A 16,216-nucleotide genomic window follows, 5' to 3' on the forward strand; every position below is an offset into this window, starting at 1 on the left:
ATTTCCAGTTGAATACAGTAACACATTTTGCTCAGACTCTCAAGTATCTCACAAACACAAGAGCATGACTAGCTAAAAGAAAGTGTACTATGCACTAAAAGGTAGTAATGTCTGTAGTTGCTTCATAATATTTTAAAGCCATTTGTGAACTTTAGGCAAGGTAATGTTGTGTGGTAATGCACAGCTTGAGAACTTACCCAAGAATACGGAAAGGTGCTCTATTGCTGGCTTTAATGGTATGTTGCATTTCAACTTCTTTTGTAAAATATGCCATAATATTTGTAAAATTAAACTTAGACCATTATGTTTAGATGCTGAAATTCCTACTGTGAGTATATTGATCCTTTGAGATTTTGGGTTGCCTAAATCTGTGGAGGGTAAAGCATGTGCTTGCTTGTAAGGGTCCAGCCTTTCCTAAAGCCCAAAGCTCTAAGCTGTTTGGAAAGTGTGATCATGGGTTTTCTCTGATCTGCCTCTGATGTAACTAGCATGTTGCTTCTTTGGTAACCCTTAATTTGCCTCATCCATTTTCTGTGTTGTATTATATGTGATGCCTCTTGTTCATATCTCTTCAGATTAAAGGATCATGGTCAAATAAAAGAGGTAAAGAAAACTATAATCCATACAGTTATGGCAACATCTTTACTAATTGCTGTGCTGCACTCTGTGGGCCCCTCTCTCCAAGGTAAGAGCATTAAAGGTATTGCTAGTATAGATGAAGCCACATGATTATTGATGAAAAAAATATTCTTTGTGATTGCTTGAGTTTACTCAACAAAAATAAAGGTTAGTTTTACTGTCCATTAAAAGCTTTAATTACGTTTTTATTTAGTAATAATGAGATAAATTGGTAAATTGAGGTTAAATGAAGTTAGTGATCAGATCGTGTAAAATATATTTAAGGTTGACATCCAAAATGAAAATAACTTTTTTTTACTTGTTGTTTGAACTTTTGCCACTGCAGTTAATAATTCCTAGCAGTAAAAGATTTCATGTAGTTAGCTGTTGCATGATGGACGATTTGAAACTGTATTAAACTCCTACATATCTAACAAATGTCACATGTTTAGGAAAGTTTAGGAACCTTAATTCTACAACAAGCTTGATAATTGTCCTTTTTTGTCTTTTCACTGTAAACAGTTTTATTTAAATGGACAATAATTTTTCTTTATACTATGATTAACATATACACATTAGGCTGAATTTGATCTTACGCCGAAGCAATTCCAGAGAAAGTGTAATGGATTAACTTTTGCTGCTTACATTTTGACTTTTGAAATCCAAAATATTTGTATAGTCAAAGTTTCAGATAGTTTTTCAGCCAGCTTGAACAAAATATAATACAGAGCTGAGACTAGAGAAATAAACCTGGCGGCTGGAAAGATTTAATTCTCTCTTTATTCCAATACTCAGAGGTTAGATAGTTCATGTACTACATGTACAGTAGAGGCCCTCTTCCTCTGTGGAGAGTAGCTGATGTAGATTATTTTTGTGGCATACTCATCAGCTGAAGCTGATTTGCTTTGTCTGGAATTAAGTAGTTATGAATCTGAAGTATGGAGAAGAAAGTAAATGATTTTATAGTCTAGTGGCTAAGGTGTTTCATTGGAATTGGGATTTCTGTCTTTGCTGTTATGAATATCAGAGGTGGTTCTTCTTGAGTAGTCAAAGGTCAACAGAAGAGACTGACATCTTTCCCTAAGAGGAAGACAACTAAGTTAAGATGTCCACGTACTGCGTTAACACTGTAATACCTGTGGTGAGAAAGAGTAACCCTGTCTCTGCTTCCTGCCTTTATGGATGGTGCCTGAAGCCAGCCCTTTAATTCTGCCATTTTGCTTTCCATAAAAGTATGTGACGTAAAACCTCAGTGCTATGCTTCAGATTCTTTTGTTTGACTCCAAATGGAAATTTTTATTAACACCGCATGATGTTTCTCAGTATTTGAAATAGCATCTTAGCCTGATAGAAGTAGCACCAGATTGGCATTGGCTCCTGTGTTTTAAATTCCATGTAGCAACGTAACTTATTCAGATGATGAAGTATGTAGAGTTTCTGCACAGAGATACTTTGTGACCAACAGTAAAAAAATTAATGACTGTAAAATGTAAATTATAACCTTGGGTTTTTTGACTTTTAATCTCAGTTGTGTCCCAGGTCACTAAATATTATTTTTTTCCTTGAATTCTGGTAAATCGGTTTAGCAGCAATTACAGTTTTAAATTCAAATTGTTCACGTGCATTTTAGAGTGGAATGCAGAGAGGATCTGTAAATAATGCAGACTTTTCTTGCTTCTGTTAAAGATCATGTTTCTAATTTTTAAACCTATTCTACCCAATTCAGAATGCATTTTACATGTCCTCAACAGTAACTTTCAAATCTTAATTTGTTCCATAACTGTCAGCATTGGTCTAATTAGTGCTCTGATATAATAAATGATACAACTTTTTTAAGCATCTGATTTTTGAAGAAGTGCTTTCCATTTTGAAGACTGTAATCTCAGGTGGATTTCTAAGTGTTTTGAATGTACATTAAAACCTGTCCTGCAGGCCTTCATGAGGAAAGCTTAAACTGGTCTCTGAAGTGGTGGAAACCTCAATGACTTTTGAGAGGAGAAACACTTTAGATTTTTCTAAGCATCCTGTTCTTATCCTTTAAAACTGAAGCCATCTTGACTCTTAGTGAATTTAGAGGTCCGATAAATCAGCAAGTAAAACCAGTTCCGTGCTGACTTTAGCTCTCAAGTGTTTTAAGGCATTCCTGTTATTATGTCTTAGTAACTGGAACCATAAACCCTCCAGTTAAAATTTTATATCCTGTAGTAAAATTTGTAGTTTTCCATGGAAAGTAACATTGTTCAGGTCACAGGAGAAAAATTTTGGCCTATGATTAAAAATATATGGAACTATAATTGAAACCTACATATAATTAAAATGTTTTAAAACACACCAAAAAAACCCACCCAACTTCAAATTAATTCAAGCATAAACAGTTGAAAAGTTTTTGGTTGTTTTTTTTTTTTTGTGTGTGGAAATGATAGGAGCTAATACACATGCAGAATATAGTACTTTGATATATGTACATTCAGCTTTTTGGAAGTATTAAGTAGCAGAACCTAAGTGATGTTTATAGTTCCTAAGCTGAGAGTAAAATTGCGTGTGGAATTATAGCAAAATCTTTAGCTAGGTCAGATTATTCCATTATTTTTTTATATATATAATCTTCTGTAGATTTTTACTTGTTTTCTTTGATTTCTCAAAAAAAAAATTTCTTAGAGGAAATAAGAAATGAGTGCATCACTTTGGTAAGAATAGTGGAGCACTATAAGCAGTTTGAAGTAGCTGTCATCAAACACCTGGCAAGTAAGGTGTCTGAACAGAAGTTTTGCTTGCTTTCTAAATTTTGTGATTAAGTAGCTTTAATTTAGAGGTGTGGAAACCTTCAAAATAGATACTGATTCAAAGTGCACTAGTGAGTTTTGTAATTTGTTTTCACACCTGTGGTTTAAAATTCTTGGGGTTTGTGGTATCTGCTGGTAAGCTTCTAGATCTTTTGTCTATGATAAAAATCCAGAAAAGTACATAAGACTATGTGGCAGGTAGTATTACAAGGAAGCAATTACCTTGCTGATGAGTAGAAATGAAGTCTTGTACTTCGGTTGAATAAAAGGGGACATTTGAAGGTATTGGCGAGGTATTAGAGAAAATGATAGACAAATTTTCTTTCTTTTTATTGAAAGGAGGTAGCTATTAATCAGAAATATCTCTAACAGGTTTTCTTTATTTTGTTTATTCTGTAGCTTAATTGACAGAAGAGGATTTATACAACCAGATACAGCACAGTTAGCAGGACCATCAAATGGCATTACTATGTACGGGGCCACACAATCTCAGAGCAACATGGTAGGAATCATCCCATAGTGTTGTTCATCAAGATTCCTGTGAATGTTTTCCTTCTCCACTTTCATGTGAACTAATCAAGTAATAACTAACTGTGGATACAGCTGACACTCTGGGTGGAATTACTTGTTTATTAACAGTAAAGAAAAAAACCCCAAGGCTGTTTTTTTTAATGTATGTTTTACAGTGTAATAGTTACTGGTCATGGATTCTAAAAAACAGACAGGCTTTTCTACACTGTTGATTTATTGAATATACTGGCATTTTGACTTGTACTGTTGCCAACTGTTTTGAACTGGAATATTCAAGAATCATGGACTTGCTCTGGTTCATCATTTTCCAGCTGACTTATTTTGTGTGGCACTTTCTTCATGCTGCTTCCTTCTTTGCTTGTACACTGAGGTTTTGTATAGACTAATGTGTTTTAAAAAGCAAAGAGGAGCAAAGAGGAGTTTCTAGGGGAGAAAGACGAAAGAGCAGGAGGACACTGAACTTCCAATGAACAAAAAATGGCAACTGGATTGTTACAACAAAAGCTTTTAAACTTCTTTGAAACTGTGCCAATAGTTTTTACCTTTTTTTTTTTTTTTATGCTGGTAGCATTGGCTATCATAATGGAAGATAGGATTTCCAGTGCCAAGAAGAAGAGAATAACTGGAAAGAGATCTTTTTCCAAAGGCAAGCATCTTACATATGTGCCTATTTCTGAATTGTTATCCACATATCTTTATATTATGTGGGTTCTAAGACTGTGTCAAAGAAGCCATGAGTTATGGACACCCTCCCTCAGCCAAAAAAAAAAAGAGGTGGCCACAAGGCCTTCTGACATAATTTGGCATTTCTTTTGAACAAAAGAAGAAAAGACTCACTCTTCCCAGACAGATTAGTTTTAGTGTCACTGATAAACTGGTATAAAATTTTTGCTGTAGTTCCTAAGCTGTTTTTACTTATTATTTTGAGGATTAAATAGAATATTTGTTAGTCTCCTTAATGAGAAAATGTACTAGAGACACAGTATTAACTCTGAATCTTCTGTGAGGTGCAGTGGTGCAGAACAAGGTAATGCTCCATGCAAATTTTACTAAAAAAAAAAAAAAAGTTACTCTGAAAAGAGAAAAGGGGTTTAAAAAAAAAAAAAAAAGGGAGACATTCTAGAAATAGTCTGAGGTCTTTCAGGGATTACCCAAATTTTCTGACTCTATCAAAGCTTGTTGTTTGCAAGGATCATTAACCCACAATAAGCCCCTTGCATTAAATTATCTTAACATTCTAAGATTTATGCTTGCACTGTAAGAAGACACTATCATTATTACCAGATATTAATGAGAAAATCCTGTGCCAGTTTGATAGAAAATTGACTCTAAAAAGAATCTAGAAATTGAGAAATCTGTTATGGTATTACTTTAAGTCAAACAGGTAGCTGTTATGAATTTAGAGTGTAATACCTGTAATTATGCAAATTCTGCAAGGATTTGAACTCCTTATATCCTAGAACATCGCACTACTTGAACTGGGGAAGGCTTGGGTTCTTTAACAGTCATCAGAGTCACTTGGAAATGTGTAGCTTTCGTTCTTGAAAGTGATCTCTCAGGAAAAGCTTGAAAAATGTGATGTTTGGTATGGAGGAATACCTTTAAGACTGTGATGTGATTTTTCTCAGGGTATTATTCCTGGTCTGTATCCAAAACCAATTGGGTTCTAGTGGCAGCTGGCTATCAACATTAAAATTTCTCCCTTGAGTTTTGTTGCAAACGGTTAAAGACCTGCTTAGTTTCCCATTCTCTCTAGCACTGTTTTCTGTTCCCTGTGTAAACTCGTGCATTTTTCCCTGAGTTGTTTAAAGCATAAGAAATTATAAATTAATTTCCTGCTGGCAGCAATGCAGTGGGATGTAACTTCCCTTCTGATTTGTTCTTGTTTCACGTTTCCCTTTTTCTGTATTCAAAGGTCAAAGTTTTTACTCTTCTCAGCAGACACTGTGCCTACTTTCAGGTTCCCATCTCTCCTGTCTCATGAAGCAGCAAACAACAAAACTGATTTCTCTATTTCATAGTTAAGATCTCAATCTCATCCACATAACAGACTTTCTTTTTTTTCCCTACCAAAATTAGTTCACCTTACTGCTAGTTTAGTTGTTTTCAACTATTCTGTTGTTACGAAATTTCCTGTTCCAATTTAAATTTAGACAGAAATAATAAATTAAAACTTCATCATTCTATTAAAATCTTTTTCCCATTAAGTGACCCCTATAGTACTTTTCCAGACTTTACAGTATCTGTTTCTCTCAGCTTTCTTCCCAGTACACAATCTTAGATTTTTCTGAAGAATTTTGGGAACAGGAGTGCTGGGAACACCAGCCATTCACTTTTTCTCCCCAGAAAAGGACTGCAAGAAGGTTCTTGAGTGAAAGGCGGTTGAGTATACTTTATGGCAGAAGTAAAACAAGACATGCGGCATCCTGTTACTTGGTTTTTGGTTGGTGGAGTTTTGGTTGGGGGGAGGTTTAGAGGAAGAATCTCTGTAAGATTGTATAGAATCCCTTGTGCTAGAAGTTCAGATGCAAACATCGAAATTTCTTTTGGTGATTGATGGTTTAAATAATAGACTAGCTCAAGCCCAAGACTCTAGTGGAAGCAAAACAGTAGAGGGACAAGTCCTTGTGGAGGAAGAGGTTTCCTTTTTAACTTGTGTCCTCACTGACAAAGGTTAGGCAAAACATGGAATATGATCCAGTCTTCCCTTCTGGAAGGTTGCATACCTCTTGGGGAGGACTCAGAGGCATAAAATGAAAAACACTTTCTTGGAGGTGAGGCAGGTGCACCACAAAGAACTGGCAAGTTTGAAGGAGATGTATTGGTATTGCAGCTTGTATTCATTTGGTTTCAGATAAGGACCAGCAAAGTGAAATACCTTGACTTAAAAGCATGTGTAGATCATAGTCTGATTCCATAAATACTTTTTAAATGGCAGAGGTTTAGCCATTTGTACGTCATCGGGGATAATTACACTATTTTAGCAAGTTTAATGCTTTTGAGTACAGGAAATACCTTATTAGAAATCTGAGATGTGTTTCAGTACACATTTATGGGGTGTCTCCTTGGATTTTATTCCAGATTGCATTACATCTTATCTCTACACTGAATCTTAATGTCTAGATGTTATACTTCTTAATCCATATAGCATGCTAAAATATCTCTCCTGTCCATTGATATTAAAGGAAGATTTTAATGAGCATATTCTCTCACACTTGTCTGCTCTTATTCCTTGCCTTCCCTTCCCTCAAATCTTTTACTCAGTGCTTTTGTCTTTCTAAATAGATTTCTTGTACCTCACCCAGCTAGCCTCTCATCATTCTTTAAACTTCTCTGGTTGCTTAGAATTGTGTTCTGCTTTTATATATTTTAATACATCTTTTAGCATAGCATTATTTTTGCATTTAAACCTCAAAATACATATCAGGTTAAGTTTAAACTTGCCAGACGCTTTTTTTTTTTCAGTGCAATATGTTATCTCTTATTCAGGATACTATTGTGGGGCACTATTTTTGTATTTAACAGCTTTGTGGTAATTTTGAGACTTAGAATATTTCATGTAGGAGCTACCCTACTTGTGCTAGTGACTCAGTTTGTCACAATCTCAGAAAGTCAGGGTTATTGCTCTAATCAGTGCTTCATAGCCTCTTACTGTGATTTTTTTTCCCTAGAGCTTTTTAAGAGTTTTTTCTCCTGTTCTCTCCTTAGTATCTCCCTTATTTTACTAAGAAATGAAGTTGTATTTACTTTTTCAAAGGCTGGAGCCACATATAATTATTTTTTCCTGGTACATTCCCAGTGGTTTTTTTTATCTCTTTTCCAATAGAATTTGAAATTAATCTGGTAAATTCATTAGCCAGCTTCTTAATATCCTTATCCACGTGACAAGCATGATTACTTGGAACTCATAAGCTGTAGACCTGGTATTTCCAAAGTATTTCCCTGTTGCACTTTATTGCTGACTGTTTTTACAAGCTCTTCATTAGTTTGAGTGCGCAAGTATCTCTTCTCAAGAATTTTTTTTTGCATGAAACACAGTATCTCACCCATTATGAAATCATACTTTTCTCTATATTTTATTCTTTTTTTCCTCTTTTAAGATTTGTTTTCTTTTTATTCTGAAAAAAAAAGTTGTTATTTGACCATAAACCTTTCAGCTACCATTACCTGGATCTGCACTTCTGTAGCCTCAGTAGAATTGTGCGAGAGTAGAACTCTTTGATGGTGATGAAAAGATTAATGACTAAAAGTAATGAGACAAAGGCCCTGTATCATAGTAGAGATTAGGTTCATAAAATCGATGCCTACTCTTCCAGCCTTGTGAAGCTATTGCTGATGACTGATGTCATTCTGAAGTATCAGGGGTGTGGGGGGGGGAGCTTTTGTAAGGAGGTGACATCATATGTTTGCTAGCAGGTAAATATCTTGGAAACTCTATATGTATTTGCCGAACCCCTTACAGAGACCTTTCTCAAATTCTAGCATTTAACAATTTCTTGTAGGCAGAAATTGTATGTATGTAGAGAAAGTGAGCGGTTCCTCATCTCAACCCAGAAAGCAGGTAGCAGAACTTTTGTGGTGTCCTTCACATGGCTACCAGGGCAAAGGGAAGAACCACCGAGAGAACTCCTCCCTGGCACCTTCTCTGGTGGAGCTGTGCATGGGGGGCCTCATGAAGCATTTTGGCTCCAGAAGAGTGTGAAAGTGAGCAAAAAGTGAGGGTTTTTTCTCTAGTAACTTTTTTAAAAGTACTATAGTGTCCTAGTAGTGGTTATGTTGTGAAAAAGCAATATTCTGAACTCACAAAGGTAATAAAAAAGTAGTTGTATTTATGAAAAATAAGCTCAGCACCCAATGATAAGACAGAACTGCATCTTTTCTTTGAAGTTGTTTCTGTTTTTCTTTGGGGTGATGGGACCCCAAAAACCCCAATAGAATGCTCTTTCTGCCAACACTCCTTTCATTTAAACATCTCACACACCTTTGGATCAAATGTCACACCAATGGTTTGGGTGTGAGTAGTACAGCTCCTTTTTAAAAAACAAAAATTGCAAGATTTTTCTTAATAAAACCTTTCATTTTTAAATTTTGAGTTTGGAAAACTACATTTCCAACCAGCAGTTTCAAACCAATTCATTTTCACGTTCACCACTTAGCTTTCTCTTAAAAGCTCGAGTTGATTCTTGGGTTTTGATACAGGGTATGTTATTCTTTAGTAATCCATTGTGAAGAAAAGAGACTCTATCTCACTCCATGCACTGTTTTGAGGAATTAGTTTGGTTTATTTTTCCTATAGTATCTCTTGGAATTCTCTAATACCTTCCTTATAAAGTGATATATTTTGCTTCTCTCTGCCTCTGTGTCAGGACAGGTTTATTTCTTTGATTTTAAGAAATTCACTTGTACTCTTGCATTCCTAGGCCGTTGTTCTTCAGTGTTTAGGTAGTTCCTTGTATGCTAAATTCCTTTATTTCCAGTTCTCCCTCTATTTTCCTGGATGCAAACTCTGTTTTCTTACTTATATGTACCACTGAAATTGTAGGAACCATAATAGTGCGTGTGCAACATTTGTTACTAGTGAGAAGTGCAGGAAAGTCCTCTCCCAAACATTCACATCAGTATTTCTAGCACTGATCTGGAAATCGGAACCCAGCTGATCCAGGGAACATTAACTCTGAGCCTCCTATCGTACTGCTTCTTTTGCTTTTCATATTCTCATTATTATGAGTAAGTATTTCTATCATGAATGTAAAAGGATCAGCAAGGATAGGAGCCCCACTTTGCTGGGAGTCTTATGAGTGTGTTTCCCTGTATATTTACTCTTGTACTTCACAAATGCAATTGATCATTGCCCGAAACAGAATTTAGGGCTCTTATCAAATCAACGTTACGGTAGTCAAGGTTGATAGAGGTTTTCCATTAAAGTGTTTTACTTCACAGTCAAAACGGGTTAAGGGCGCATGCAGTAAATCAACTTCAGCATTTTGCTATGGGTTGAAGTATGTTTTAGTAGCAGTTATTTTGATTGTACTTATTTACTGTATTTTTGTTCACATCGCAGAGCAGTATCACAGCACATGAACTGAATTTCTTTCAGAAGATGTGCTCCCTGAATACACCCACTGTGCTCTAACCATTCATGACATTCAGTCCAGAAGAACAAACAGTAGCTAGTCTGAAGTAAGATCCCTGCAGCAGGTATAGTTTCCCCTTTGGCTTCAGAAGCGTTAATCTTCATAGGTCTAGTCCTGGTGCACTGTACTACTTTCAAGGGGAGCCGTTGGCTTGGTGGGTTTTGTGGCTCGGTTGTTGCACAGTATCTGCAATACCATGATTGTGAGCGTGCAATCCTACAGGTGTTGGGGATAGTTGTACAGCTCCATCCCTCCACTCTTTACCCATCTCCTGTATCCATCTAGTATGGCGCTGCAGCATCCTTTCTGTTACTTCACAGCACGGTCATTCAGTGCAGTCGGTCTCCCCTGAACTTTTTGTTCTTTGTACGTTATTCAGAGATGCTGAGATAAAGCAACCTGCTTTTCTCCATCTTCTGAAAACTGTAACAATTCTTTACTGTTCCTAGTGTTTAGAAAATTATTTACAGAGTTAATTTAAAATTCAAAGTAAATAAGCTCTGGTTTTGGCTTTAGAAATGTGAAAAATACACTGCCATGTACAACAACTGTGTTAACGTGTATGTTTTGTGTAGCTTAGAAAAAAAATGAGACTTTCTTCAGAAAAAATACCTTGTTTCTTTAGTTGTTTGTATTTATTATTTGTGAAATAAACACAGAATTTTAGGTTTTGTCTAATTTGCTTTAATTTGTGCCTTGTGATGTGAAAATAAATACAGAGACGGCTAAAGATTTCTATGCACATACATAATTGAACTTCTCTACTTGTAGAACTTATTAAACTTGTCTTAACTTCAGAATCTGCTGTTCCTCTGAAACAGTGGAAATTGTAAGTGGAAAATAAAATCAGTAGATCTGAAGTAAGAAGGTACTGGTGGAATAATTTCTACAGTAAAATTTTAGCACTTTAGATTTCAATGCTTGGCTCCCTTTTTGTTACAGTCATAGGCTTTTTTATTTCATTTGAAATGCTGGCATTGAATAATTCATGTGATTAATAGCTGTTAAGCTATTTTATTTAGGTAAGCGTGAAATATGGAATCAAGGAAAAGCCACCATGCCAGCCCTATAAACAAATCTGATTTCCTTGTTTAGTTTTGAGTTGGCTGTTTAGACTCAAAAGTAGTCTGCCCGTATTGTGTGTTGATTTTATCAGGTTTTGTCTCCCTTTTCTAGTATAAACCCCACTCCAGTGCACTTTTGAAAGCTGTTTTCACAGCCTATATTTTTCTAAGATATTTCATGTTCATCACTGTTAAATAGAACCAAAAAAAAAGAAAACCTGAAATATATCTGAATAAGAGGAGAGGCTTTAGGGAAGTGACAAGTACATGGAAAATGAAGGAAAGCGAGCACCTGAAAAAGTTTTATAACACACTGTTTAATGGAACTTTATGAGGCTGCTTTATCCTCCGATATTGATTCCATTGAAATGTACTGGCGTTCAGTAAGAAGAAAACTAGTTCAGACTATACAATGAGCTCCAGTAAGTTACGTTCACCTAATTTAAAACTGTGTACTTGTATTGCCTGGAACACATTAATGATTTCCTTTTGAAGATCAGAGCTTCACTAAAGCAATAAGTCAGCTGCTAACATTATTTGTTTTCAATGTACCCCTGTTGTTATAGGCATTCCTTTGCTATTTAATGTGCTCTTCGGCCACTGCTTTTCAGAGAAGATGGATTTTGTTGGTCTTTTTGAAGTTTCAAAATTCAATTAGCAGCTTTTAGAGTTCTGCATAGTAAGACTGGTTGAAGGGCTGTAGTTTAATGGAAATAAGCAGGCATGAATAACAGTATATTAATCAAGAATGAGTTATTCACACTGAATTACTAATTGAAAGCTTGACTTTAAAAGATGCTGACAGTTTTCTTCTTTGTAAGGTACTTATGCAAGGTTTTGGCTTTAAGCCTGTGAGTAATCCTGCTGAAATGGTATAGGGCTATTGCTGATCATAATTCGTTGGGGAGAAAAAATGACTTGCAACGTAGATGAACACAATTTATGCAACAGGAAGTCAGTCCATTTGTCTTTCTGAAAGTGGAAGTAAATTGGAAAATAGATAACTGAGTAAGGATCGGACTTCTCCCTGTCAAAAAGTAGTTGGTGTGAGAGTCCTAAACCACTTAGACACATTTGAAATACTACCTATCTACTGTGACAGAGTAGTCTGCTTGCAGGCTTTCTGAATGTAATATGTGTACATCCATCATTAAGCTATTTAGCGGTGGAACTGAAGGACTTGAAAGTATCAGAGGAAGCATTCATCGTGATGGTTTTCATACAGTAAAAGAAGCAAAAGTCTTTCCATGACTTCGCATAGAGTATATCACGGTGCCTCATTAAACTCAAATGGGCGTTTTAGGGAATTGCTGTAATGTTATTAGCAATGGTTATGATTGGGAATATCTTGAACAGATGTTGGATTTGTAATGTCTTTCAGTAATTTGATATAGATTGAAGAAGTCAGTCATAAAGCGGAATGTATTTCAAGGGAAATAACAACAGTGAATAGGCATGTCTTACCTCTGGATACATTTTTTTTTTATTCTGCTTGCTTGCTTCCAAATTTTGTTTGCTGCATTGAATTTATAATTGTATTCATTGACTGCAGTGTTTCTTCTGCACGGAGAACAGCAGGGCAAATGAATCCAACAGGATTTTGAAAATCTGCAGATGTTATAACTGGTCAGGCTGTGATTTGAGAATTGTCCTTGGAAGCTTTCAACAGTCATGCCAGTTTATGTTAAAGAAACTTAATCTGACAGTAGCTGTACTACCCACTTAGCTAGTTGGACATAATTGAAACACCTACCTGTCTTCTCATCTCAAGGAATGAATGATAATTTTGAGTAAACAGTTCTTAGGAATGATGTAGAGCCAAAAGCCTTCCTGGTAATACTCACTGAGCTTTATTGGATTTATATAATGCTGAATTCGACTTCTTATTGTGAAAGTGCTTGCCAGAAAACCTGTTTTGTACCTTGATTCTTCACATTATCAAGATTAAATTAATCAAGAAACAGCCTACAAATCATTAAAGTTGGTATCCAATTAATACATGTGCAGTGCTGCCTGATTTCTACACATCCTTCAAAGTATTGAGTATAGTGTAGTATATTCTCGAGTGTGTATGTATTAAATTGAGGGGCGTGGGGGGGTGGGAGTGGATTTTTGCTCAGAGGCTGTATTGTCAGCAATAACTTTATAGAACAACCTGCATCAAAGGAATTCTTGTTCTGCAAAATGTCTGTAAGTGCCTTAATTCCTATGTGTGAAAACCAATGAAAAAAAGACGCTTGCCAATTGTTTTTTAACTTGGAACGATGCTTGGATTATGCCTTTGGGCCTCTCTCTGAACTGCTAGTTACTCCAGGGTAAAACAAGTAGTGTGGAAGTGATTCACCTCACCTGGAACGAGGGAGGTTTTGAGGTGCCTGGTGCAGTTAACTACACACAGCTAGGCTTTCCAGACGGCTTCAAACAAGAATAAGCAAAGCGTTTGAATTACACTACTCACAAAATACTATTTTAAAGGTTACCAAAACCCTTAAGTGAACACTTTAAATGTTTATCGTAATTTACTTCGGTAGTAAACCAAAGCACTGGCTCAGTTATGCATGCTTCCCTCCCACCCCACCCCGGGCAGCATGCAATGGGATTTTTGGGTGGCTAACCATGGAACGGTACTAATGGCTTTCTTTTTTTCTCTTCATATCCCATTCTTTTTCATACCTTTTTGTCCATATTCTCCCTTTTTTCTCTGTTTTGTTTGCCTTATATGATTTTGACACCCTTCCATTCTACAGTGTGACCAAGATCAGTGCATTCAGAGCACTAAATTCGTTTTGCAGGCTGCTGCCACCCCCCTACTACAGAGTGAGCCAAGCATAACTAGTGAAGAGCTACCTTTACCAGGAAAGACTTCTATCAGTGGGCCTTGTGCAACTCTAACTCTAGGGCAACCAACACCACCATCTTCTATGCCAAATCTCACATCAGATACAGGTTTGACAGACATGATACCATTAAAAGAGGAACATGAAGGTCATCAGTTTCTCACTCCTGAAGAAGCTCCGTCACCCCCTGGGATGCTGCCAAGTGGAAGTCCTATTACACACAGCCATACAATGCACGTCCTGAGTCTAGCCAGCCAGGATTCATTGCATGAAGACTCAGTACGTGGTCTTGTGAAGCTTAGCTCAGTTTGAACAGCTTTTTTGAACATTGCACCGTTTCTTGGTGTCTATACAAATCTCTACTTAACAGGAATGACACTGCAGTACCACTGTAAGACTTCGTAACATGCCTATAATGGAAACTTTATCGCGTAATGGAGTCTACTAAAAAGACGCGTTATTTTTTTCAGTGGAGCTATGACATTTTTTTGACCAGGTTGTTAATGATTGTGCTTTGATGGTGACTGCGTTTTATTTTTAAGCAAAACCAGAAATGGTCAATAATCTTGTTTCCTGAAGCTTGGGTACAGCAAGTTGGAAGTCAGCCTGTAACAAACACCATGTACAGTACAAAAGAGAGATTCTTGGATGTAAGTGTCATGCTCTGTGTTCTGTGCTCTTGTAATACACACTTGTTAAGGCTTACCACACTTGTGGCCAGAATGATCTGCACTTACATGTTATGCTACTAATATTTGAGATAGAAAATTACCATTCCATTTGTTTTAATACAAAAAAAAAAAAAAAGACTGCAGATATGGATTTGCATGCCACGCTACAGTATGTGTTACAGTGGTGTTGGTATTAAGAGAAAGTGCTGCTTTTTTATTTGTGACTTTCAAAGTGCTGTTTCATTTAAAGACAGTGCAACAAACAAATTAATGGACTGTATTATTTTTTCAATTTATTAAAGTTTATTTTAAATTAATCAGTGGTGCCTAGAAGATGGAGAATTACTGATTTGATCATGTTGCATATCATTTAACCTTCTGTTTAAGTGTTTAGAGTGAGGTATTGTGTTGTGCCATACCACAAGATTCTTCCACCCCCCTAATGTGATACAATTACCTGTGGACCTCCAATAAAATGACATCCTCTATTTCCTGGACATGTGTACAGTTATCCTTGCACAGTTTTCCTGGGGGAAGAGGGGGAAATCATGACTTGTTGGCATAGTTTGTAAAGATTTGACTGGAACATGTTTACGTTATGAAATGAGAGCTATGGAGGAAGAGCTGGTTACAATTAGGATTGCTTCAGCATCTTCTGTGGTTTTATTTGAGATGTGTATTTGTTCCTGTAAGAAGTCTCTTTGGAAACAGTGGAGTTAGCCTCTGCTTGGACTGTGATTCTGTGTTCGTTATGGTACGGCTGAAGGGTGAGGGGCTTAAGATTCAAGACAAAACCAGACGGCTTCCAGCCAAAACTGCCTCCAGCCATCATCATTTATATTTGTCCTTTAATATTTTCAATGGAAATGTTGATTCCATAGAATCATAGAATGGTTTGGGTTGGAAGGGACCTTAAGATCATCTGGTTCCAACCCCCCTGCTACTTCACAGAATTCTGTGCGTTTTTGTTTTTGTTTCAGTAAAGCACCACAAAAAGGTTAAAGACATTTTTATAATTGTTTTTTTTTTTTTTGTGACAGGTGAAGAGAACCTTAGTTAACCTAAGAAAGTTTAGTGGATTTAATACTGTATTTATCATGCTTTTCAGGGTGTGGAACCTGGATTCTTCTTTTCTCAGGACAAAATAAGTGCAGTATGTACTTTATCTGATGCTTCTATGGCATGAAAGCATTCACCAGTTAAGAAACTGAACAGTTCTGTATTGTTCACCATGGTTCATTTACTGACAACAAGCTAAAAATCTTTTGGGTTTAACTGTCATTGTTGACATTGAGGACGGTCAGCCTGCTGAAAATCAGTCACCCATGCTATTAAAGCTTCCGACAAGATGCTGACAAAACCCCTACTTCTCTAAGATTTCATAAGCAATCTGTTTCTATAATTGACGATGCTAGCTTTGACCTAATTTGGTGTGGAGAACATAGAAACACTTTGTGACTTTAAGTGCTGTAACTGGGCAGAAAGTTCTGTTCCAGCTATTGGAGCCACCCTCCCAGCGTTTTCCTGAAGCTAGGACAGTCTTCTTTGCACTAGCCAAACCGTAGTGACTGACATGTC

General features: G+C 36.4%; 1 protein-coding gene across 4 annotated transcripts in view; it reads left to right on the top strand.

Annotated features, from left to right (window-relative positions):
* The window catches only part of ZDHHC14 (zDHHC palmitoyltransferase 14), a 113,722-nt gene extending 98,587 nt beyond the window's left edge, over nucleotides 1–15,135 (top strand). For 2 of the 4 annotated variants that reach the window (XM_080389090.1, XM_080389091.1), the window contains 3 exons: nucleotides 576–685; nucleotides 3,801–3,903; nucleotides 13,878–15,135. In XM_080389090.1, coding sequence (XP_080245216.1) covers nucleotides 576–685; nucleotides 3,801–3,903; nucleotides 13,878–14,279 — 615 coding nt within the window. In that variant the 3' untranslated portion in view covers nucleotides 14,280–15,135. The remainder of the gene's footprint in view (nucleotides 1–575; nucleotides 686–3,800; nucleotides 3,904–13,877) is intronic. The other 2 variants (XM_080389092.1, XM_080389093.1) reach the window with 1 other exon arrangement.
* Nucleotides 15,136–16,216: the final 1,081 nt, after the last annotated feature.

This window comes from Falco punctatus (genome assembly GCF_963210335.1).
Source record: "Falco punctatus genome assembly, chromosome: 5".
Taxonomy (NCBI): Eukaryota; Metazoa; Chordata; class Aves; order Falconiformes; family Falconidae; genus Falco; species Falco punctatus.